General features: G+C 35.7%; 1 protein-coding gene and 1 long non-coding RNA gene across 2 annotated transcripts; one reads left to right on the forward strand and one right to left on the reverse strand.

Annotated features, from left to right (window-relative positions):
* Positions 1–13,535: 13,535 nt before the first annotated feature.
* Positions 13,536–15,092, reverse strand: LOC117787260 (serine protease inhibitor 28Dc-like). Its single transcript, XM_034625742.1, has 2 exons — positions 14,572–15,092; positions 13,536–14,512 (listed from the first exon to the last, which is right to left on the reverse strand). Exons 1-2 carry the CDS (start codon positions 15,072–15,074, stop codon positions 13,567–13,569), a joined length of 1,449 nt encoding a protein of 482 aa, XP_034481633.1. The 5' UTR covers positions 15,075–15,092; the 3' UTR covers positions 13,536–13,566.
* A 367-nt stretch (positions 15,093–15,459) lies between these two features.
* Positions 15,460–15,796, forward strand: LOC117788218. The gene is made up of 2 exons (XR_004617745.1): positions 15,460–15,583; positions 15,709–15,796. It is a non-coding gene; the product is annotated as an uncharacterized LOC117788218 (long non-coding RNA).
* The last annotated feature ends 8,852 nt before the right edge of the window (positions 15,797–24,648 follow it).

Raw genomic sequence — 24,648 nt, forward strand, 5'->3', positions numbered from 1 at the left:
AGTCCAAATTTTTGTTTATTTTGGACATGATTTTTTACAGAAAAATGAAACGTCTCAAAATCAAATTTAAAGTGTTGATTTATACTAATTACGATATAAGGAGTTGATTAAAAGTAAAAACTTGAGATTTAAAATTTTCAATTTTAAAAATTTCAAAGGGGGTACCCTTACCATCAAAATCAAATTTTAGCAAAAAATAATTTTTTTTTTAAAATGAATAAAATTCGAATGCAGAATGAGTTGAGAACCTAAACCATGATCAAAATGACATTCCGCTTGAAAATCGGTTTAGTTTTGACAAAGTTATGACGTTTTGAATTTGAACAGACATTGGATCTTGTAACTTTACAAGTCCAAATTTTTGTTTATTTTGACATGATTTTTTACAGAAAAATGAAACGTCTCAAAATCAAATTTAAAGCGTTGTTTTATAGTAATTACGATATAAGGAGTCGATTAAAAGTAAAATCTTGGTATTTAAAATTTTCAATTTTAAAAATTTCAAAGGGGGTACCCTTACCAACAAAATCGAATTTTAGCAAAAAATAATTTTTTTTTTTTTATTAATAGAATTCAAATGCAGAATGAATTAAGAATCCAAACCATGATCAAAATGACATTCCGCTTGAAAATCGGTTCAGTTTTGACAAAGTTATGACCGTTTGAAGTTGGTCAGACTTCGGATTTAGCCACTTTACAAGTCAAAATTTTTCTCCATTTTGTCATGATTTTTTACAGAAAAATTAAACGTTTCAAAATCAAATTTTAAGTGTTGTTTTATAGTTATAACGATACAAGGAGTCGATTAAAAGTGAATATTTGAGATTGAAAATTTTGAATTTTCGATATTTCAAAGAGTTAACCCTTAGCATTGAACATCGAAACCAACATCTAGAGAATAAAATGATTATAGCCGAATATGTTAACTTCACTGGTACTTTGATGGACTCATTGACCACCAAAATCTCAGTTTAAATTCATACAATCTAAACAAATCATTATTAAATCCTATTTATAGGCCACATAATGCCACCTCTAGTTCCCATTTTGCAGGACAACTTACAAAACACAAAACAGAAAAAATAAAACGGGACCCAACTCGAGGAAATCCCTTTCATCGTTGTTGCTGCGGGTGGGGCCAACAATTACTTTTATACTCGTATATATCGATGAATGGCAGCTCGGCTGCGCTTCTCAATAGCATCGATAGCCCACTCAATGTTTGCCCAACTGGCGGCAATTTAACTTGACTTCGTCTGCTATTGCGGGTATTGTGCCAATTGCGAGCTGGTCGAGTTGTATGAGTACACTCGCAGCAATGGCAATCATTTCATTTCCCTTTTTAATATACGCTGCACAAGCACATTAGAGTCGGAACCAGCAACAGAGCCAGGCCCAGAACCAAAACGAGAACCAAAGCAAACCAAACCAAACCAAATCTAACCTAACCACGTGCCAGACGACGATGATTCCGCCTATCCCATAGCTATAGTCATAGTCCCAATCCCAATTCAAGTTCTCTCTCTCTCTCTCTCTGTCTCTGTCTCTGCCTCTCTTCCAATGTTCATTCCCTGTGCAGTTTTTGGTTGAATGTTTGTATAAGTAGTCATTGGAGGCGTCCTCCTCTTATTTTTTCCCTCTACTAACTCGTATGCGAGAGAGTTTTGCTTCCGTTTCCGTTTACAGTGTTTGCAATTTTGCCTTTAGTATTAATGGGCTTAAATTGTATTGATGTGTAAACGCTGCTCGCCATACCAAAAACCGTTCCTCTTCTTTCCTCTCCTCTCCTCTCCTCTCTCCTCTGCTCTTGTAGACCAACTCGATTGGAAAGTCTACGAAAATTTTCACGCCGCACACGCGCGCTCCTCAGCTAATTTTGCATGCAGCTCAGCGTTCAGATTCCTCTCATTCTGCTCCCCCTTTGTTGTTGCTGTTGATGTCCATCTGTCCGCTTTTTATTGAGCCTGTATAACAGCTACAGCGGCAACAACAACAATAACGGAAACTGCTAGAAACATTGCTTACAGCCCGCGGGAGGTAAAAACGCTTTGCACTCACATTGATTGCCTCGCGTAGTTTTATTTATGTTGTTGGTCAGCTTCAGTTTACTACAACTGCTTTTTTATGTGTATTTGTAGGCCACAAAGTGCATATTAAGCTGCAACAAAAAAAAAATTAATAAAAAAAAAAATTAACAAAAAAAGCTTTGAAGGGTCAGCAATGGGTTAAGAGCATGACGGCAAGGCGGGTTAATAACCATTTCAGGTCGTAACGAACTGACTTTCAAATGAACTAGCCTGAAAAGCACTTTTCAGCCTCAAGCTAAACGAAGCAATTTGCTATTACGAACACATTGAATGATTTATGGATCCATTCAATTTTTAATTCTCCTGTCCGTAATTTAGCGGACATTAATAGTTCACTTCATTGAATTGAACTAGTTTTAATAGTTTGAAGAGGTTTTGTCTAAGTTTCACAGTCAGTAATTTTCATAAAACTTGCTTAAAAACTAAGTCATAAAAGTAAAAAAAGTCTTTATTGAACTAAATTGTTAACAAATTAGCATAAATAAAAAATATATATATTAAACAGGGAAAATAACTTAAACTGAGTTGATTATAAGTTGATTATATAATAAACGAATGACGTCAATACTGTGTGTATAAACAGCACTTCATAATTCCGACTACTATTAGTTCTTCTACAAATACTTTCCAAATTTGAAAAGCATACCTTAAAGCAAAGTTTTCACTATAACTGTCATTTTTAAAAAGTTTCTTATACATTAATTTAGAGTGATGCCAAATGTATGCCAGTTTGCTGGCACTTATCAACACTGTCTGCCGTTGCTGCACTTTGCTGATAAACAACAACATCAACAACAACAAATTAGATGCTGCCAACTATAACAGTAAGAACAGCAACAAGAAATGCTGGCTATAAATAAGAGCTACCAACTGATAAGCAAGAGCGAACGAAATGAAGTCAACGTCTCGGGCAGTAAATAATTTTTGAAGTTACTTTGCCAATGACCCGCCCTTAATGTGCCCCCGTTGCGTCCCCCTTTACACCTTCTCAGACACCGCCTCTTGGAAATGTAATTTTCTTCGTCATTTTCCGGTTGGCAATCATATCGCGCCAATGCCAGACAACAACAACAACAAGAAAGTGGGGAAAAAATGACCGGAGACGTAACTCTTGGGGACACTGAGAATCGGCAACATCAAGTGTGAAATGCGGTGGTGTTTGATTTAAAGCAACCACCGAGCAATACGATGACGATGCCAGTTGAGGACTCCAGTTGAGGTCATTAAATTGGGGGCAGTATTTTTTTTACCCTCTCCAAGAGGCCATTGTCGATGCTGTTATGAAATCAGCTTAACTAGATTAGAAATCAGAGACAGAGAGAAAGTGCTCTGAACCCTGGTCCATTATCCATACTGGGGGTTGCAATGCTTATAATAATGCCGACAATCTACTCTTACATGTGTGGCAAGTTCGACTGGTCAAACCAATTTGCTGGCATCAAATTATAGCCACATCAAATGGCCAACTCACCCACAAGCCCAAACTTTCCTTCCTATGCTCAGACTTAATACTAAGTACCAAACCTCCAACAACTTTAGAATATGTCAAAAATAAAGCCACTAGAACTTTACGCTGTGTTGCATTTTTCAACATAAATCGAAGGCGTCAGCGACAGTAGAAAAAGTTCTATCAACTTTTACAAAGCTCTTTGAGGTCTTTGTCAATGATATAGGGTCTAGAAGTTTTGCTTGTTTTGGGGGATGCTTCCGAGAAATAAACAAACAAATCGAGCGGAAAATAATATTCGATACCATAAGAAAATGTATTTATATAAGATGTATCAATAAATTAGAGATATGTATTTCAACCATCAAATATGTGCAAATTCGAAAGAAATTCTTGATGAAATTATAAAATTATAAATATTTTGAATTATAATTTATTATAAAACTTAAGTTGTACATATTTTTCTAAATGGATATATTTGAAAAGAGAAAAAATTTACATAAACTTATGTAAAAATAGATTTTTTTAAGAACAGTATCAGAAATTATATGTATGTTTTTATATGAATTGTAGAATTTCTCTATACTATCTTTAATTAAAATCAGAAAATAACGTGAAATGAATTTTTTTAAAATTCAGCAAGCTTAAATTAAATCCGTTGTAAGCATTTTTCAAATAATTCAGCTATCCTACGCCCTTGGATCCTTTTAACAGCTGATGCATTGTGCATGCAATCACATCTCTTTACCAGCATGCTCTTTGCACGTCTCATACATATGTATGTGTAATGGTACATATATAAAAATATACGTAGATGTTTATATTTAAAGTAAAGCTATATCTGTATTCCACATGTGATACATGGCGTTTTCATTGTTTCCATCAACGCCGCTGATGCTGATGCACGCCAATAATTGATGATGAACAAATAAGATGGCTTCTTTTGGTTTGGGCTGCGGCGTTGGGGCATGGGAATCCCAGTCGACGTGTGTCGGCTGTTTGGTAATGCAATTCCATTCAGGCATGCGAGACAGCCAATCTATCCAATTCACATGCACTGACACACACACACACACACACACACACACATACACTTTTTACACACTCTTACACGCACATTCATCAGTATGCAGGAGATGAAAGCCGGCTTCTACTCATTCTTCGTCTCCTTGCCTGGCCAACAACAAACAAGAGTTATATCTTTTTACCATTACGTTGGGTAGGCTTTTGGAAAATTTTTTGGGCCTTATTCACAGACAAACGCACAAAACACATCACAATTGCAGGATATTGTTACTGTTATTTGTTGAATTTACCTTTGAACAGGCAATCTTCAATGTGACAAGTTATTTGCATCGAATTCGAAACATATCTATATGACACTTTTGATTGTGATCCATACCGATGGGTAGTATCAATAGTTGTACGTTAAACTTATATTGAAATTGTATAGCAGTAAATTAAAGATTTTCAGAATTATACTTGGCAAGAAAGATTGTTAAGAGAATTTAAGAAAACTCTGCACCAAATTTTATAAAAAAGAAAATACTTAAAACATAAAAGTTTGATTTATATTCAAGTCAATAAATCTAGTATCGATTCAAAGGCGAAAATTTTAAATGATCGGATCAGACTAAATCTATCTAATATTATTTTGATGTCTAAAAAAAGTTCATTATCTATTTCAATTATTTTGACATTCTGAAAAATTCTCCTACACTTTTGCAGAGTATTAAATATTCGATAAAGTTTACAACGGGATATTCTTTACTTGTTATTGTTTTTTAATGATTGGAGGAAAGTGGTTGGCTTGTCCTTTGTTCCATATACTGTTTCCTTTTAGTCAGATGATTGAAGAGTTTTTATTGGGTTTTTTTTTCTTTTTTTTTTTTGGTACAGTGTAAAAGCTGCCAAGCCTTGCGTTGAGTGTAAGCCTTTCCTCGTATCATTAGCGCCATCATTTTAAAATATTATTAATTCTTAATGGTCGTGTATGTAAATGTGCATATAAAATTTATAGCACGAGGCGAGCCAAATGAATTTCCTGTACAGACGTTAAGGAAAAATAGGAGCAGAAGGAAACTCGAAGGACTCGCGCGACTGGCAACACGTGAAAGAAAAGCAGCAGCGGAAAACGGAAAATTTGCAGAGTGCAACTAAAAAAACATATTAAAAAATAAAACCAAATAAAATAATAATAAAAAAAAATGAAGCAAAGTATCCCAGACGGCGTTCGTCAACGTCAAACTGCGATCGATAAAATGCTTGCATGTGAATTATTTTAATGAGTTCCGTTTCGTTGGAAAAGAAAAATATGAACGATAAACTAAATACATCCAGATAGAAAAAAAAAAAGGAAACCGCTCACACAATGGCAAACGGCAATTGCTGAGTAGGGAGGAGTTAAGGAACAAAAAACAAAGCACTGCCATTTTTTTAATGCAACTTTGTTGGGTCGTCTATGCAGGCAAAGGTTACCAAGTTGCCAACCCAACCAAAGCGAATCAGTGAGGATCCAGACAGCCAGTTGGCAACGTTTTTGAGATTAATAATGTGAACTCAAGCACAAATCGCAGAAACAGGAAGACAAGGGGGCGGGCAGTAAGGGGAAGAGACAGTAAATATAAGAAGTCTGAAATTAGGGATTAGCTAAAATGATGATGCATTTGTAATGGCCAAAAAGACAGACACAAAAAAACAAGAAAAAATCCCGTCAAGACAAACATAACAAAATGTGAATGTATCTAGAGTGGATTTGACGACTGATTTTTAAGCTCTTATAGTACAAATAATAAGATACGGACATATGCACATATGCAGAGTCCAATAAATTTAGATAAACATGAGCTTGAAACGAAACAAATGTATTTGAAATAATATTTTTAATCAATTTAATGAGTGAAATTAACTGTAATTAAAATTATGTAATAAAATTATATTTCAATTATTACAAAATTTCAATAGATTTTTACAAATTAGCGAAACATGTTATAAGACAACAGCATAATAATAATAAACCGGTGCGTATATTAGTCTATTTAAAATTATTTATTCCAAAAATATAATCATTTAAACAGTATGGCTTCGATGTAAAGGATATAACATAAGTATATAGTAAAAGGCATTATGCTTTCCAAAAATAATCATGCATAATCGTAAGACTAAAATTGACTTGTCAAGCAGCTCTGATTATACTTGTAAGCGTTCCAACTATTATGCTCAACTTGCAGCTTTGGAGTCATGCAACCGTTGCAACTTAATCGCTGCCGCAAACTGGACAAAGTTCAAACCATAGCGTGCTCACCTTTTCACAGATACCAACTGCAACCAAAAGTATTCAAGAATATCGCATGGGAGCCGGGCAACCATTTATAAATTTTCTTTTTCGCCGCTGCTCTTTGTGCTATCCGTAGAAGCAGGGAAACACAAAGAATCAAAAGATGGGGGCGCGGATAGAAGCGAGCTATAGCCATGACTATATCTATAGCTATGGAATGAGAAGCTATAGCAATCTCAATTTCTTTCTGGCTGTCATGCTTTGCTTTATGTTGCCCGACATCGTTTTGTTTCTTTTAGTTCTCGTATTTTTTTTTTTAGCACACTTTTAGCGTCTCAATCAGATAGCGCAAACAGTGTGAGAGGAGGAGAACAACAAAAGTTGTCAATTGACGCCAAAAGTTGACGCCAGAACCAAAATGAAATAGAAAATACAGAATGAAAAAATAAAATTAAAAAAAAAAACTGGAATAGAGAAAAGAAGGTGCAAAATGCAATAACAGTTAAGTCATTGGCCCCGAATGCTGGCAAATAAGCAAAGTCTAGCTCAGTTGGAGGATTTAAGCACAGCGATTCGGCGATTCCGGGACACAGCTAGACGGTTATAAATAACGCTTAATTGCAGCACAATGTTTATAGTCTCTGCCAATTCTGTAGACTACGGAGCTCTGGCCATTGGAGAGTGCAGAGAAGGAGTGAGTACTTCAGAGCGGCATTATGAGTAGTTAATTTACAGCAACAAAGTTGTTAACTGCTCCAGCGGAAAGTCGTCGACTGGCAATTCGAGTGGCAGCGGCAATTTTCAGCTTCTAGTCTTTGGCGGACTTTGTGCAAATTACCCAATTTTAAATTAACAAATTCCATTTCAACATTTTAATTAGGTTTTAAAAATTTCATGCGCCTGCCTTACTTAGCCAACCGAGCGACTTCCTCGAGAGCAGCTTGCGTATTAATATGCGCCATTTCCGTTTCCGATTAGCATAGCGTGCGCGCGAGCTAGGCAAATGGCGCCCCAAAATGGCGGCAGCTGCGCCACCAGAAACACAACACAACAGGAAATGGCACAAAACTGTCTCTACAGTCAAGTAGCAAAGGGATTCTCCTCACTCTAAATCTGAATGTGTATGTACGCTGTGTTTACTGTAAGCAAATGTATTTCATTTTATTTTAATTTTCATCATCATTGCGCGAAACTAGCACAAACAGTAACAACAACTACAACAAAAACAACAACGACCAGAATTGAGCAAAACGAAAATTTTTCACATTTAAAATCTAAAACGATAAAAAAAAATATCAAGCAAGACTGGTCAAAGTAATGAAAAAACGAACAGGAAATGCTCTGCACAAGAAATCAACACCAGCTGTCACTGCAAAAGTTATAGCTGATTAACTGATAATGTGTAAGGGAATTATATTGTCATTAGATTTAAGGAAAGTATTTCTAGTTATTTTACAGACAAATATGGAAAGATTTTGGCATTAAATGAGGATGCATTTATCTTTCAAGGTATGCATTTCAGGCTTAGGAATGCTCATTTATTATTATGACGGTTTTAATTTATTTTTATAAAAAATATAGATTAAATACAACTAACATAAATTATTAGTATATGGTGCCTGTTATTCAAAGATCCCAAAGTGAGCTAAAATTTAAATTTTCTTTAGCTAGTATCCTTCATCTCTTATATGATAGTTAATAGACTCGACTCAGTCATTTCATTGGTTGTAGTGTATTATTAAGCTTGTGAGCGCTTCTCGCGTTTCGCTTGTGCAAAAGCTGCAGTTAATTTGGTACTTCAAATTTTAATGCCAGGCCAGGGCAATGAGCAACAACAACGACAAGTGTATGGAGAACGACCACGTTCGCAAATGGTTGCCAGGACAGGCTTTGGGCGCCGTTTTATAGTCAGAGGCAAGCCAAACGCCAAGCGATGTCGTCCAACGTCTAAGCTTCAGATCTTGCTAAAGTTGTTGTTTTTTTTTTATCCTTGCTACTGTTGCTGTTGTTGTTGGCCGTACAAAGACTGTTTTGCATAAAATTCTCACATTACGCATACGCCGCGTTGTATTTACAGTTACTGAACATTTTATTTGCGTCCAACGGTGTGTCCTTTTTTACTTTACTCCACTTTTGCCCAGCTTGCGCTTTGCTTTACTGTTTTTGTGTTTGTTTTTATAGATTTTATGGCATTGCTCTGCGTCTGCTTCTGCTTCTGTAACTGTTGCTGTTTTTGTGCTGTTACTGTTGCTGCTATTATTATTTAAAGCAACAAATATTTTCAACTTAATTAAACTTAAAATAGCCCTCGTATTCAAGATTCGAACATCTGCTGTTTCGCTCCTTAACTGCAATGCCATATAATTTTTGTGCATAAAATTCACGTTTAATGCCGCAAAGTATGCAACGCTTTTTATGTCCTACCCTCTACACCCGCCTACGTTAAAGACCCCTCTGTCTAACACTGCCCGCACTCACTTCCCATACTCCAACCAAGATCTATACAAACACGAATACATCACAAAGGTTTGGGTGGACCTTTGCGCTCAATTTATGTCCCTGGGCAACAAAAATTTATTGTCAACTGATAAGCAGGCCGTGGCAAAGTAGCCCAAAGGCGATAACATATAAAAAAAAGTTTGGAAAATCAAAATATCATCGATACGCTGAACTTTTGATACACTTTCTCCATTCTTTCAAAAGGATTGCAATCACCATTAAATGTTACATTCCAAACACTTTTGAAACTCTCATATTTAAATATAAATATATACAAGAATAATTTGTATAAAAGAAAATAAACGCACTTTTCAGTATATTTTCTATGTGTAGTATGCTTTTAATTACTATCCCAAATCTATATATATATATATATTAAATTAAATTGCGAATTTTATCGATTTTTCCAGTATTTTGAGTTATCTATTTAATTCCCTACAGGCATTTTATGTTAGGTTCAGAACATATTCCTATACCACAATAATACTGCGATTTTAAAGCAAATTTAATTATTGGTAGCTGCAGAATCATTTGACAGCAGAGTCGAGCACTCGAACTCTTCCAACTCAATGTCCAAATTATTATACCCTAAAGCTGTGGTCAGACTTAAATGAAAACTGGGACTCGGTGGGTTCGTCAGTTTATTGATTTTGCTTTGGCACATAAATTTTGAACGGCAAAGAAAAACTTTCGTTTGGGTTCTCCAATTTTTTTCGGCATTGAACTTTTTTTATGCAAATACAGCATCGGTATGGGTTCATTTCTGACCCAGGACTAACCTTTAGAGCCTCTCAAAATGTCTCGTCGCCCCCCATTCCATTTGTTTGTGTTGAGAGATTTGGACAAAAATTGCTCCATATTTGAGCATATGTTAGATTTTCCTTACATACTCTGAGTACGTCTGTGGCCTAATAATTGAAATGGCTCCCCAAGGACACGTTAGCCAAACATCACCGTCTGCATCTCCGTCTCCGCCTTCATTTTTGTCGTCATCATTGTCATTCGTTATTTTCGTCTATACCCAACATTTGCCTGCCTTTATTTATTTCATTTTTAAATTTGTATTTATTTGCCCAGAGTCTTGTGTGTGTTTGAATAATGCTCTGGGAAGTAAACTATTTGGAGACCAAGGCATTTTTTGCATGCCGATCCCATTAAATTTTATTTAGTTGTGAAATGAATTTAAGAAATATTTATTTCTTTTGAAATAAATTCTTTCAAAAAAGCTCAGCTTAAAATTACAAAATGTAGATGAGAATTTAAGCACAAGCTCCAAATTCTTATACAATTTAAATGAAATATGTCAATGATCAGCTTTAGAAAATTTATTTAAGTTAAATTTTATTTAGTCTGGGGATTCATTTTATCTTTTATAAGAAACTAATTTTAACGTTTTTTCTTACTTGTACGGGTAAAATAGGGCTTAATAATGAGGACTTTTAAATATGTTACTCACATTAAGTATATAAATAATTTGAAATAACATGTGTATGAAATTTTTTTATAATTTCAATTAATTCGAAGGCTAAAATACTTTATTGCACTGTTCTTTCATATTCATTTGAATAAATACAGCTTTCACTCATAAAATCATATTTCGATTTATGGATGCACTTCGCGGTATCTTATTAGAAACGTATAAACTTAATATACTTTCACATTTATCCGAAACTTACATGCGAGCCATCGAACCATTTTTCATTTCTTTTTTACACATAAAATATCCTTGCACGCCCCGATGCCTTTCAAACTACTCCCCGTCTGGAGGGACGCCTTGTCAACTGGTTTGAAAAATAGATTTTTACGGGCTTAGTTGCGCATCGTCAGACACAACGACGACGACGAGGAGTAGAAGGATAAAGTGGAGGATAATGGCAAGGACGAGCGGCAGACTCCGTTGGCATTGTGGACACCATTTGCGGACGCGGACGCGGACGCGGGCATGGGACTGCGACTGCGACTGGGACTGGGACAAATCCCGCGGGCGTTCCCTTTTGTGTCTCACTCGCGTCATTTAAAAGACATTTGCCTGTCATTTTATGCCGTGTTTGGCACAGTTTTCCACGGCAAAACTTTTTGCTTGCCAACAATGAAAGGGGCGGTCGGGAGGCGGGAGGGGATTGATTGGAATGACAGTGTCATTAGTTTGGCATTGGCAACACATTGCCAATACATTTGCAGCAGGTGCAGTGTGCAAGCGGAGTGCCAAACAAAAAAGCCAACAACTTTTCTAATGATCAATAAGCGTAGCGAGACCGAAAATTAGTTTAATTTAATTGCAAAATGCGCTGTGTGCGAAATGTATGCAAATTATAAAAGCCGACCCGACCGACTACAGTCCGGCGTTAATTTAGCAAATCGAATTGCATTGCATTAAGCTTTAATTAGCCTCGACTAGCAGAATGCGGGTATGAATATACAATTTGCAAATCCTTCAACAAAAATGCCCTGCACATAATGTTAAATTTATTATATAAACCATTTGTACAATGCGGCTCAAGCATATCCCTGGCAATAGCTCGGGCTGTCCCTCTCTGAGCTCCCGCGGGCTTTGGTTTGGGCTTTGAGTTTTGCCTTTGGCTTTCAGCAAATGCACGCGAAATGCACGCGGCCAAACTTCAAAAGCGCAACAATGCCCCATTAGGAACACGCTTGCTCCTAGAAGGGGTTGTTGTTAGGGTTTCCTTAGTTTAGCGTACGGGCTTCCTAGCTTCGTTGCATAACATAAAAGTTTGCTAAAGTGGCATTAACTTGAGAGGCCACGCACAAAACGCGGCGTATACGCAATATTTGTGTGGTAAGAAATATGTAGAAAAGGATAAAGAGAACTGATTCTTAGGAAATTATCCGCGTTTTCAAAAATTTTTGAATACTCTTCATTTTATAGTAAAATATCAATGTTCTCCATTAACTAAATCCCAAAGAATATAAACATATGTTGTAATTGTCAAAGTGATTGAAAATTAATTTAAAGAAATCGCTCGCATATAAGATAAAATATAAGATAAGAAATTAGCGATACAGTGAATATTTTTGTTAAATCAAGAAAAAAACCTTACAATCGAAAAAATTGAGATACTTATACAGTTGTGTTCCAGAAATCTCTAGAGATTTTGAGAAGAAATGTTTTTGAAAACAACCGCTCGAAATGTTGGTGTTCCTAAAATGTCAGAGATTTCATATTTTCGAACATATTTCTTGTGTATTTTTATTCAATTTAAAGACATTTTAATTTTATTTAATAAATATTTAATTTTGTCAAATCTCTCAACATTTTTTTAAACATTTCAAAGCAATGGTTCCTTTTTTTCAAGAACACCAACAATTTAGGTTGCTTTAGCGCTGTTATAAATTTGTAGAACACACCTGATAGAGAAAGGACACATACCATTTCTCCCAAAGAGTATGTGCCACTAAATTTCAACTGAAAGTCCACAAAACCTGAGCTTACAAAGCTCAAGTTGCCTCAGTTGCGTAATAAAATTCATTTGTGTGTGTATGTGTACTTGAATGTTGCTCACATGTTAACGTTTAACTGTGCCATTGTTACAAACATTTCCACACAAATATACACAACCACACACAAGGAAGTGAGAGCTAGTGAGGTAAGTTTTCACTTATGCAATTTTTGCCATTAAAAGTATATTGCAGTTTTCATAGCATACTTTCTGACGCATTTAGATTTCTGTGGGGAAATGTAAACTTCAAATACGACGACATGAATTGTCAATAGAAATTTAAATATTCTGTGAGCAATTAGGAATGAATTAAATGGGTGTTGTAATAACTAAAGACTATCCTTGTTCTTTTAATTAACAACTTTGAAGCATTTACTTAACAAACAAAAGTGCACACAAATCGTATAACACTTGTGATTGATTTATTATTTAGAGATGATAAAGCTAATCGTCTATCATAGACGGTCTTTAAAACTAATAATATTATGGCATGAACCTTCTTAAATGAACGCTATAGATTCGATTGAGATTTTTAGCACACCAAAATATAAAATTTCCAGAAAATTGCAATAACACATATAAAAATTCTTTAGTTACAGTATTATACAACCTAAAATATGTAATCGTTAGAAATATAACATGAAATTTTGGGATTTAATACGCCTCTTTTATTTTAAAAGATTTCTATATAAAGAATCGATTGTAACTTCTTTCTCTATTTTCATGATTTTCTTTTAGTAGCTGTTCATAAATGCTCATTTTTATTATTCTTCTATAATAACAAGCATTGGAATATATTTACTTGCCATAATACGTAAACTTAAGTTTTTGACTTGGCGGCTCATTAATTATTCCATAGAATAATGGAAGATGCGTTAAATCATTTCGCACCAATAATATAAATGGCGTATTGACGATAAAATTAACTTCAGGACCAGATTTTTTTAAAAAGGCGGCTGTGGCGGCAGCTGCTTCGGTGCCTTTCTCATCGACATTAAAGTCAACCTTGTGAACGATTTCCGAAATAATAAGTTCAGCGCGTGGAGTTGGCGGTTTCGGTTGAGCTGCGCGTTGTGCGTCCAAATTCCTGAGGCTTTCAATAGCATCTGATGGATATCGAAGAAAACGTTCGTCTTTAGTGACGATCATTGATAGATCGTATTGTATGGGAGTAAAGATGCCACCAATACCCATGCTCCGTAGATATTCGCGTAAATTTAAGGACTCGGTAATGTGCATCTTTGGAAAGACTACGATTGCAGAGGTTCTTTTCATTTTGCTTATCATTTTATCGATGATATCCGTATTAAGTTCTTCTTGCAGCCTTTTCAACTTTTCCACTGAAGATTCTAATGGTTGGATCACGTACATTGTGCTCATGTTTCCATGATAGGGTATTCCAATAATGTGACAGTTTAGCTCACGATCCTCATAATACGGATGGGCACCTACTCCAGCCATACTTTCAACCAATAGAACTGGTTGAGAGCCCACTCCATTCGGATAGAATTCACGTTTTTTAGTTTCTCCCCCAATGAAGTCAATTTCCCACTTAGCCTTAAAGTATAATGTATTGGCCAGTATCATCCGTGTACTGGTATCGATATCATCCGATATGAGCTCTGTTATCTTATTTACTGTCTGAAGCTTCGCCCATGAATTGATCTTTTGCTTTGCTGTATTCGGATCCCTCTCAAAATCTACAGGATACACTTCCGAATTGTAGATTTGTTCAAGAGCTTGCCTGCAATTAAAATATTGATATAACTTACAAAAAAAGATATAACTTAGTAAATAACCAACCTGTAATTTGGGTTTATGGTGAAGCCTTGCTGTACAAAGAGACCATTGGCCACATATAATATCTGGGATTCATTTCGATTTACTGGGTATCCCCGTAAACTCTTAGACAAACTGTCGCTGTGCCAAGGATCCAGTTGACGCAAAGGCGAAGTTGTTTTAATATATGGCTGCTGAGCATCTCTTATCATCAAGCCAAACTGATCATGTAGCTTCACCACATCCAATTGGCCAAACAAGTGAGCCAGCTCCGAGTAACTGCGTCCCTTGGAGCCCAGCAACAGCATCGCCAGAGCGGACATAATACTCAATGGCGAGAATAGTGATATTTTATTATAGTTGGCGTTTATTTTTTGCATGAGATTTAATCCGAAGCTCATCACATTTCGAGCGATGTCATCGGATGTGGCCACGTCGACATCACCATACGATGCATAAGCTTTAGCAATTCCAATGGAAAAGAGGCAAAGCAAGGCCAAGGATATGGAACACCTTGAACGGAACATTCAGTAGCACATGTATATAATTAAACTCCTTCTCTGTAGCTGAAAAACTGATCTTGCCACGCTGATTGCATGCAAATTTATAGACTCTTTACAAAACAGAAGACTACTCGACTCGAAGATTCCCTATAAACTAAACAAATGACGAAATATAAGATTTATATTTTTTTTAGAACCAGAGCTATATTTTCCAAAATACAATTTCTATATTATTTGTATAAAAACTAAAATACCCTTTAAATTGTACGGTTAAATATATTTTGAAAAGTATATTGTTAAATATTTCATTTGAATTAACTACACAACTTAAATAAGATCCGTATAATCGCTGCGATATGCTTCTTTAAAAATTATTTAAGCACCTACCGACTGACAAGTGTACAAGTATAAAATGTTTTGTTGCATAATGTTGTGCTTATTTTCTTTTCACTGTTATGAGCATTTAAGCAAAACTTTGCACTTAAAAAATATATATAAAAAAAATAAAAACGGAAGCGTAAAACGTTCGTTGGGTGAGCATAAAATTATTATCAACCCGCGCAAGGACACCAGCTACAACAACACCAAAAAGCGCACGCAATGTTGTAGAACAAATATAAAGTTTTTTTCCACTTGTGTTTTTGTTGCTCTTTACCAGACATTTTCGGACGCAGTTTTGCATGGCGACGTTGCTAAATGAACCGAGAGAAAAAATTATCCGAAAAATACAAAAAAAAATAAAGAAATATAAAATAAAAAATTCATATCAAGAAGAAGGTTGGCATCAAGCACACCGCCGTTTGTATATCCTAAAAAATGAAGTTTAATTGACTTTGATAAAAACATGAATCATATCATCCAAAATAATGCTAGACATATAATCAAAATTAAAGATTTTTGGGCATGTTTATGTGTTTTTTATCTATTGTCGAGTATTCCATTTAGGATATACGATACCTTAAAGGATTCCAAGAATGTGAATATTCTTTTTAAAAGCAACTTGCCCTTTAAGAGTTTGTTATATTTTTAGCTGATGTCAAAATTAATTATTAAAGCAGATTACTTGAATATACAATATTTAATTAATATATTTCTTCAGCTATTTACGTTTTTTAATTAAAAGTTGATTTCTTCATGTTTATGTTGTCTACAAATTGCTGAATACTTTTCATACTCTACACACTCTGTGGGACAACGCGATAAATGTGTGTTTAAAAGCAGTCGGCAAAGTTGAGCGTTAAAAACATTTCAACACTTGGCGCACATGGTGTCACAACAGCTACAACAGTAACAACAAGAACAGTAGCTAAAGCAACAACAACATGAGAGTCAGAGGAACAGATATAGCGACACATGACCAAAGCGTGGGCCAACCACAATGACAACAAAAAGCCAAAAAAAAAAAAAAACAGCAAAAAACAACAGCAAACTGTTTGGCGGTGCTTATTTTTTATGACTGTCCCGGTTCGGTCCGCTGTGGTGTGGTGTGTTGGGGTGGGGTGTGATGTGATGTGCTGTGGGGTGTAGTCCAACTGAGGGTCGGTTCATGTCCATGTCCGGTTTTTGTCCTTGTCCGCATCATTGTGCAGTAATTTGCATAAATTGCGTCCCCGACTATTAGCGTTATTTCTAACGCCGCGTTGAAAGCAAAACAACAACATTTTTGTTGGTCAACAACAACAGCAACAACTTGACTCTCAGATCCAAGATAATGGCAGGCGGAAAAGCGAAGAAAAGAACCTTTAGATGTACGCAAAATGATAGCAAAATACATTTATTTATCATGCAAATGTGACAAACCAGGCAAACACGCATATAAACAGACCGACAGAACAACTGAGAGCATGACAGCTTGGCAGCCCTACTCTCTGTCAGTCAGTCAGTCAGTCCGTCAGTCCGTCAGTCATGCATTCATTCATGCATTTCTTCAGTCGAGTCGAGTCGAGTCTGTTGAAGCGTGATTCGAACCACGAGGCGGTGTATGAAAATATTTCGCTTGTTAACTTTTTAAACAGAAGCAAATATAAGAGGCAGCAACTGCCCCACAGGCAACTCTTTTCCCCCAGCCCTTTCATCCCCTAACTAGCAGACAAATGCTGAAATGTGGAGCGCACGAGCAAACTACACAAAACTGAAAGTAAAAGCAACGAGAAACTGAAGACTTGCCAGTTGCAACTTGCAACTTGAAGTTAGAGCAGAAGTTGAAGCTGTAGACGGCAGACGGTGTGTGGGTGCAGTTTAAATTGAAACCCAGAAGGGAAAAACAAACTGGAATATTTAATATGTTATGCAAAAATGCGTTCGACGTTCGTTGGCGAGCTAAAAGCTGTTGCATTGTATGTAAGAGGCAGCGTGGCAGGCAGACAGGCATGCAACCAACTACGTCGAAGGCAGCAATACGTTTAAAATAACAGTAGTCAATACAAAAACAAAAACAAAAGAACACACAAACAACAAGAGCAACAAAAACAATAACAATAACAATAACTTTATAGTAAGCATTACTGTAAACGAGGTATGTTCAAAAAGTTGTCTTAAATTTAAAATCTGATAAGATAATGGAACTATTTAAAAGATCAATACTTAAACTTTAACTTAAATAAATATAATAGAAGTTTTGTTTTATTTTCATAAACGTTGGAAAAAACGAGAACAAAAATTGGTTAGTAAAAATATAGAATAACAAAAAATAGGAAATGGAAAAAATAAAATTAATGATTAAAATAGAACAAAACACTGATAAATAAAATATTCTTTATGCAAATGTATTGTTTTCATTTTTGCGTATTAAATGTACAAGAATATACATTTATTTTGTTTATGATTATGATTATATTAATTCTGTTTAAAACTGTTGGAACAGCCTACGTTACAGTTGCATGGACTGTCATAGTTTTGGCATTTCTATCAGTCACTTTCGCGCCTGTTTCCTATCCCCCTTTCATTTAATTTTCCCCATTCCCATTCAACTCAATATTTTGACGTTCCCTTAGCGCTGCCAAGTAAAAGAAAAACATGAATAATGTTTAATGTTCGGCATAACGAATTGTGTATACCCTTTTCAATCAAATTTATTTTAAAATAATGAACACATAATTGAAAAACTAGCTTTGAAATTAAATATAATTATATAAATTTCCATGAATCTTACTGACTTTCATATAATCTTGTAACAAATTATAGATGTTTTTTAACGCCAAAATATGAAGAACTTTAAAAAATGTTTGACCAAACTAGTTTAAATTATTTGCAGCCTAGTGTGTTTTAAATACACACAACAGCCTCTTAGAAAGAGAAGAAAAATATTTATAGTTAAAACGTTTCCATCTCTCATAAAAACTGTACTCCAGTGTAAGAGTATTTAGTTGCAGCTTCATTGCATGTTGATCAGCTGAAACAACAACAACAGACAGCAATCACATGGGACTCTTCGAGCAATGCAACAAACACCCGCACCCACACCCCTCTGCCCCATCGTGCATGCATTAATAATGCACATGGAAAATTGAAAATAACTGATGGATACCGTCAAAAAATGCTGCTGCCACGCCCATTCCCCGCACAGTTCGCTCCCAAAGTGACGGGCGCGGCGACATTTGCGGAATAAGAAATAAAAACATACACACACATGAGTAGGAGAGGAGGGAGGCGTGGCAAGTAGTGCATTCCTGACATTAATAAATCGATGTATGAAATTCCTGCCGCCGTCCACATGGTCTGCCCCCCAAATCTGACCCCTTCGACAAGCTGCAACAGCCTGCGGGTCACTTTAGGCCACCCATTTGACAAAAGCATGCCACAACACATACACATACACACACACACACACACACACACACATCGCACACACATGCATACATTCGGCGGCACTTTGTTGTACACACACATGTGCATTTTTAATTAATTTCATGCAATTTGTATGAGCCGAGGTCGAGGGGTCGAGGGGCTAGCGAGGCGAGGCATGCAACGCTCTGCAATTTGCCAGGGTTAAGCCGATAAGTGCATTTTTAATGTAACCCAATGAATTTTCTATTACATTTTAATTTAAAATAACAAAAAATAAAAGCGCATGCGGCAGAGCAGAGGTAAGGCGAGAAACGAAGGGGGGGGTAAAAAGTAGATGAGTAGTTGGTAAAGAGTAAATAAAAAAGTGAGCAGCAGACGGTCGCACTTTTTGGTCAAAGTAATTTGATTAAAGATTTAGATTAATCGTTTTATACAGATTTAATGGAATACAAATCTCTTTTGCAAAGCGCTTTACAGTTTCCACATCAATCATGTCTAAAGTTCCTCTTGATTTTCATATTGATATCTCCACTAAAAAAGACTATCAATTCAGCTAATGGTCGGGGCGAATGAATGCGAGATGGGGTCAAAGCAAATAATATAACTAATAAGTAAAGTGTTTTTTTGTTGCACTGCATCTATTGATGGTATTACTAATATTTAACTGTACAACCATTTTTATTAATGTTTGCTGATGGAAAACTATTGTGCGAATGAATAATTGAGTCTTTACAAATTCCACGTTCGAATCAATCATAAAAATACATATAAAACATGCTTGAAATATTTTAAAATATATCTGATTTTAATTTGGCGTTCATTTAAAAAAAATTTATCACAATTTAGTTTAATAAATATTATAGTAAAGTGAAATACTCTTCAAAAATATTTAGCAACTTTAAAAAAAATTTGTTTTCACAAGACTTAGAGTTTATTACTGGAAAACAAATTTATAGTAAACTTAAGCGAGTAAATTAACAAGCTGTAAGGTTGAGAGACCTTGGCATCTTACTTGTTTATCTCAGGCATAACAAGATTAATATATTGTTAAATTCCTATCGTAGCCGATTGACATTGATGTATGCTTACAAGTTATCTATTCAAACTGACGCTTGGTTGGGCTTTTAAAATATTCTTTCCCCCAAAATTCGTGGCATCAATATTTTGTTCTTACGCTCATTTGAGTGTTATTACCAAACCATAAAAATCACACTCAACTGCTGCTGATATTTTAAGTATATGTACAGCGAGTATTTCTGTTGCTTTGGCGCCGTTTTGGCAACAAAACAAATTCATCAAAAAATGCGCATACTTCATTTACGGCCAAACAATTTTATAACCAATTTTTATGATAGCTAGCAAAACCATACCTCCAACCATGTCTCCTCAATTTGAAGCCAACAAAAGCTCACAAACATAAAAAATGATGTAAATTTTTTAAAAATGCCAACTTGTTTACAAATAAATAGCCCGGTTTTTTTTTTGTGCAAATATTAGAGAAGAGGCCGAAGTCCCGAAGCGGTAACAGCAAAAACAAAAGGAAAATAAAAAGAAATGGAAAACAGCAAATTTTAATCCGAGCCAAACGCCGACACTCGAGCAACTGTGGACCTGCTCCTGAACCGAAAGCGTTTGTGTTCTCCTACTCCGCCTACACAGATTTATCTCGCTTAATTTACCGTTATTTGGGCATCAGCTTTGCAACAATGCAAAGTGTATAAAGCGGAGAGCAGCGGGTGAAAAGGTAGTATAAGAAAATACAGGAAAAACAAAATAAAAATAAACCTTCGCATGGCCCATAAAATTTCATTAGCGTCATATTTTCAAATAATTTTCTTCTTACTTTGCGCTACCTCTAGCGTGACCTGAACACCCCCTAATAAATACCCCAATCCTCCAATCATCCTCTATTATAGAGTGTCCCTTGAGTCAGTGACTCTGACTCAAACTCTGACTCTGACTCTGTCGTCTGTCGACTGTCGCCTGTTGCGGCTGAGTGGGCGTGTGCTAAGGTATAATCATAATTTGAAATTGCTCATTCGAATCTTAGATTGGATTAAGTGCGAATTAGAACATCAATAAGGCGGACACCGAAGCGCAGAGGCAGAGAGGCGGAGGATAAAGTCGAAGGCGATGTAACGCAACATTGACGACAATGCTCCAAAAAGGATCAAAGCGGATTTGCCATCACATATTTATTGTTAAGGAGCTGGAGGAGTGGCACTAGGTGTAAATGTGACAAAATGTTCAGTGGGTGTGCGTGTGTGTGTGTGCACCAAGGTGTTCAAGCAGTCGACTTAATGAGCACCAACAGTTGTTTAACTGCGGCGCCTGAAACTATGCAGCATAAAAATACCTAATACCCTAGTAACTGAATTCGAGAGCAAGTAGTCTCGTATACTTAATAAGATTTATGATATTAGTTTATAGACTGGCTAATCTATTAAATTTCTATATTAAATTGTAATTTAAATTGTATTTAGAATTTCTTTAATTAAACGGCAAACATCTTTCAGTTAGCAAACTGAGACTAGATATTAAATAAATGAGTCTAATTTCAAGAAATTAAATTTTATATGAGTAGAAATTAAGAGATCAGTCTGTGATACAGTTAATCAAGCTATTATATTTTCTGACGTATTTTTATTTAAAAATAACCAGGAGTTTAGAAAACTAGCATTTATTTAGGGTATTAAAATATGTAGCTTTTTTTTTTAGAAAAATCCATAGATCCGTTGCTTTGTACAATCTGCACTTCAAGTTCTGTTCCCTAATAGCTTTAGAATGTTAGAAACTATAAAAGCAATGTTGTGTAACTTTTCTTTCTAGGTTTTTTTTTTATTTGGCTCATCAAGCTGGAAACATGCGACAAAAGCCGCTGGGCAGTGCGCATGGAGAAAAGTTCGTTTTGTGTTGTTATCAATGCACTGGGAAAAGTTGGGCGACGGAATTACGCACATTGGCAGCACAAGCCTTTAGGGATAATGCACACATCCACACTCGCACACACACAAGATCTCACAATGCATCCCGAGTCAGCCAACTAACAAATTATCTCTGCATGTGTGCATCACTCAAAAGTCTAGAACCATGTGTGTTTCGAGGGCGTAGAACTGGAACTGATGCCATCTCAAGCATGCGGTCAACAGCAGCACTAACAATAAACACAATAACAACAACAAAAATAAAAACAAAAACAACAAGAATATAACCAAAGCCATCAGCTCAACGCTGTTGTCTGGGAAATTAAGAACAATCCCGAGCAATTTCCGGTACGAGAAACTCAAAAATTGTTCAACTTGTAGGTCCGTTTGGTTCTGGCTCTCTTTAAAGTTGGGTTTGAGTGTTAATGGAGGGTACAAAATGCGGATAAACTTTACAGTTTTCAGTGCCCTACAGCGATTACATGTACGGAAGTCGTTGTCGTTGTCGTCGCTGTTATCATGTGATAATGATGACAAAGCAAAACTTCCATTGCTAATTTAACATGTTTGAAAGAGTTATTATTTTAGATTATTAAAATATATTTTAGTTAATATAAAAGAAAATGATGGAAACTTTCGTATACTAATTTTAATTATATTTGTGAAGAGGTCTTCATACTCTACAGCGCATTTGCATGTCACCAAAGCTGAATTTGAAATTCTCTACCAGCCTCCTCATTGTTATAATGCTATGCATGTCTGCTAAAGCTTTGAGCTGATTTATACTTCATTCAAAGTTAATTTATTAGAAAATAGCTGGACAAGTTATTATCTAACCGAAGTGTGTGGAGACGACCGACCATATCAGCATTGGGTCTTAGCTAAAGCCCAGCAAACAGTTTACGCCAGTGGCAAAGGCGACTTTAAATGAAGTAGAAATTCTCTGCCATAAAATTACGCGCATCGTTAGTGACGATTTGCACCGGACGAAAGCAAAGACAAAGCCGAAAAAGGCCGGACAATGACAGAGGAAGGAGATGTAGACTGAAAGAGGAAAGAGAGCTAGTGACAGGGAACGGGAAGTGGGAAGTGGGAAGTGGGAAGTGGGAATTGAGTGATGGCAGTGGAAGTGGGAGTGCTCCGAAAGACATGCAAATGATGGGGCATTTTCAAATAATGCGAACAATTTTCAACATGCAGCTAAGAAAATTACGTAAATTTGTTCAATTCATTCAATTCAATTCAATTCATTTATTTTGAAATGTTCTGTTGTCCTTGATGGAGCAAAAGTCAAGGGTATGGCAACGCCCCAAGATCCAAAGAAATTGGCGCAAAGCTTTAAATTACCAAATACACACACACACACACGTAGAGAGAGAAAGATAGATCTATATACCTATAATGAATTCAGTGATTTTATTGACTTTTGGTGCTGTAATTTATTAGTAGACACGCCTTTTTTGTAGGGGCGTGCTACAATTTTTGGCAACACTAGCAACTTTCTGAAAAGCCGCTGTTTGTTTTATCTTGAGCAAGGCCAGGGAAATTAATTAACCCAACACTGCGGCAATCGGACAGACGGACAGCCGGACAGACGGACAGCCGGACAGACGGACAGACACACAGCGGGACAGTCAGACCCCAAGGAGCCGCTGCAGCAAACACTTTGGCCACCTTTGACCTTTTTTTGCTTTTGCGTGACGACCGTGTGACCTTGTGCTTTTCTAAAGGAAAAACATGTGTCATGACACTACACATGTGTGTGTAAGCTATGCTTTGTGTTGCAAACGTTTTTTACCCCATTGTATCAATCAAACGCTTCAGTAAGCAAGCGTCTGTCATAAAAGAAAAACGAAAGAAGAGAAAAGGAGCAAATGCAAAGAAATTCAATTAAAATAAATATGCAATTAATTGAAATCTGTATGCACAACGTAATTAGCTTTCCCGTTTGAGTAAAGAAATCCGATTTATGCAATCAGCAGGTTGTATGTATTTGATGATGGCCACAAACTTTGCTTTAAACAGCAATTAAATGAAGCAAAGCCAAGCAAAAGCAATAACACTGCAAAGTCAGTCAATAAACTGACGATTAAAAGCAAGTTGAAAGGTAAACACAAGCAAAATTAACAAAGATAATTATAAATACATAAGCAAATTGCTCTTTGACATAAGAACCGTTTTGCTTTATGTTATTTGAGTAAGTTTCACATTTTAATAAATTATTCTTCAATTTAAATTAGCATTATGCACATCATTTATGAGATAGTTTTCTTTGAAACTATGTTTGATGTTGAGTAATTTTATGAAGAATTAATTATCATTTATCGTAGTTTATTTAATTTCTATTGTGACGAAATTTCATAAATCATATAACAAGTTTATGAATGTTTCCAATTTAAGTTTATTTTAGTCATTAATATATTATTTTTAACATTAATTAAAATGCTAATAGTTGATTTAGATTTGAAGTGCAAGACATGTTTTTCTTAGTGTTTGGTTTTAATGATAACTTGTTATCAGTAACTTATCTCCAGTTCGATTTTTTCAATTTTATGTTAATGTTTTATTAGTATATATAAATACTCCATCGAGTCTGCTGCATCTTTTATTCTCATCAAACTTAATACACTCTTTGTACAGGATGCAAAACAAAATGCCAATGCAGATTATTTTTGGCAAGTAAGTATTTGCCAATTCAATCGGGCAAATAGATATTGATGTTGTGTGCCATGCTTCCCATTTGAGTTCAATCGAAATAATCTGCACAGCATTTGGCGTTTGGCACCTTGACAATTTGTATGTTAGTGGATTCAACATATCAACTAGCTCAACTTGTAAACAAAACCAAAGTGAACATCACTGCGAAAAAGGTAAATCGCCAAAAATGC

The sequence above is a fragment of the Drosophila innubila genome (genome assembly GCF_004354385.1).
Source record: "Drosophila innubila isolate TH190305 chromosome 3L unlocalized genomic scaffold, UK_Dinn_1.0 0_D_3L, whole genome shotgun sequence".
Classification (NCBI taxonomy): Eukaryota; Metazoa; Arthropoda; class Insecta; order Diptera; family Drosophilidae; genus Drosophila; species Drosophila innubila.

Bases quoted from the DNA above. Each gene is read 5' to 3' on its own strand.
- LOC117787260 (XM_034625742.1), bottom strand. From the start codon at position 15,074: ATGTTCCGTTCAAGGTGTTCCATATCCTTGGCCTTGCTTTGCCTCTTT. The intron at 14,513-14,571 runs GTTGGTTATTTA...TTTTAATTGCAG, and splicing joins ACCATAAACCCAAATTACAG to GCAAGCTCTTGAACAAATCT.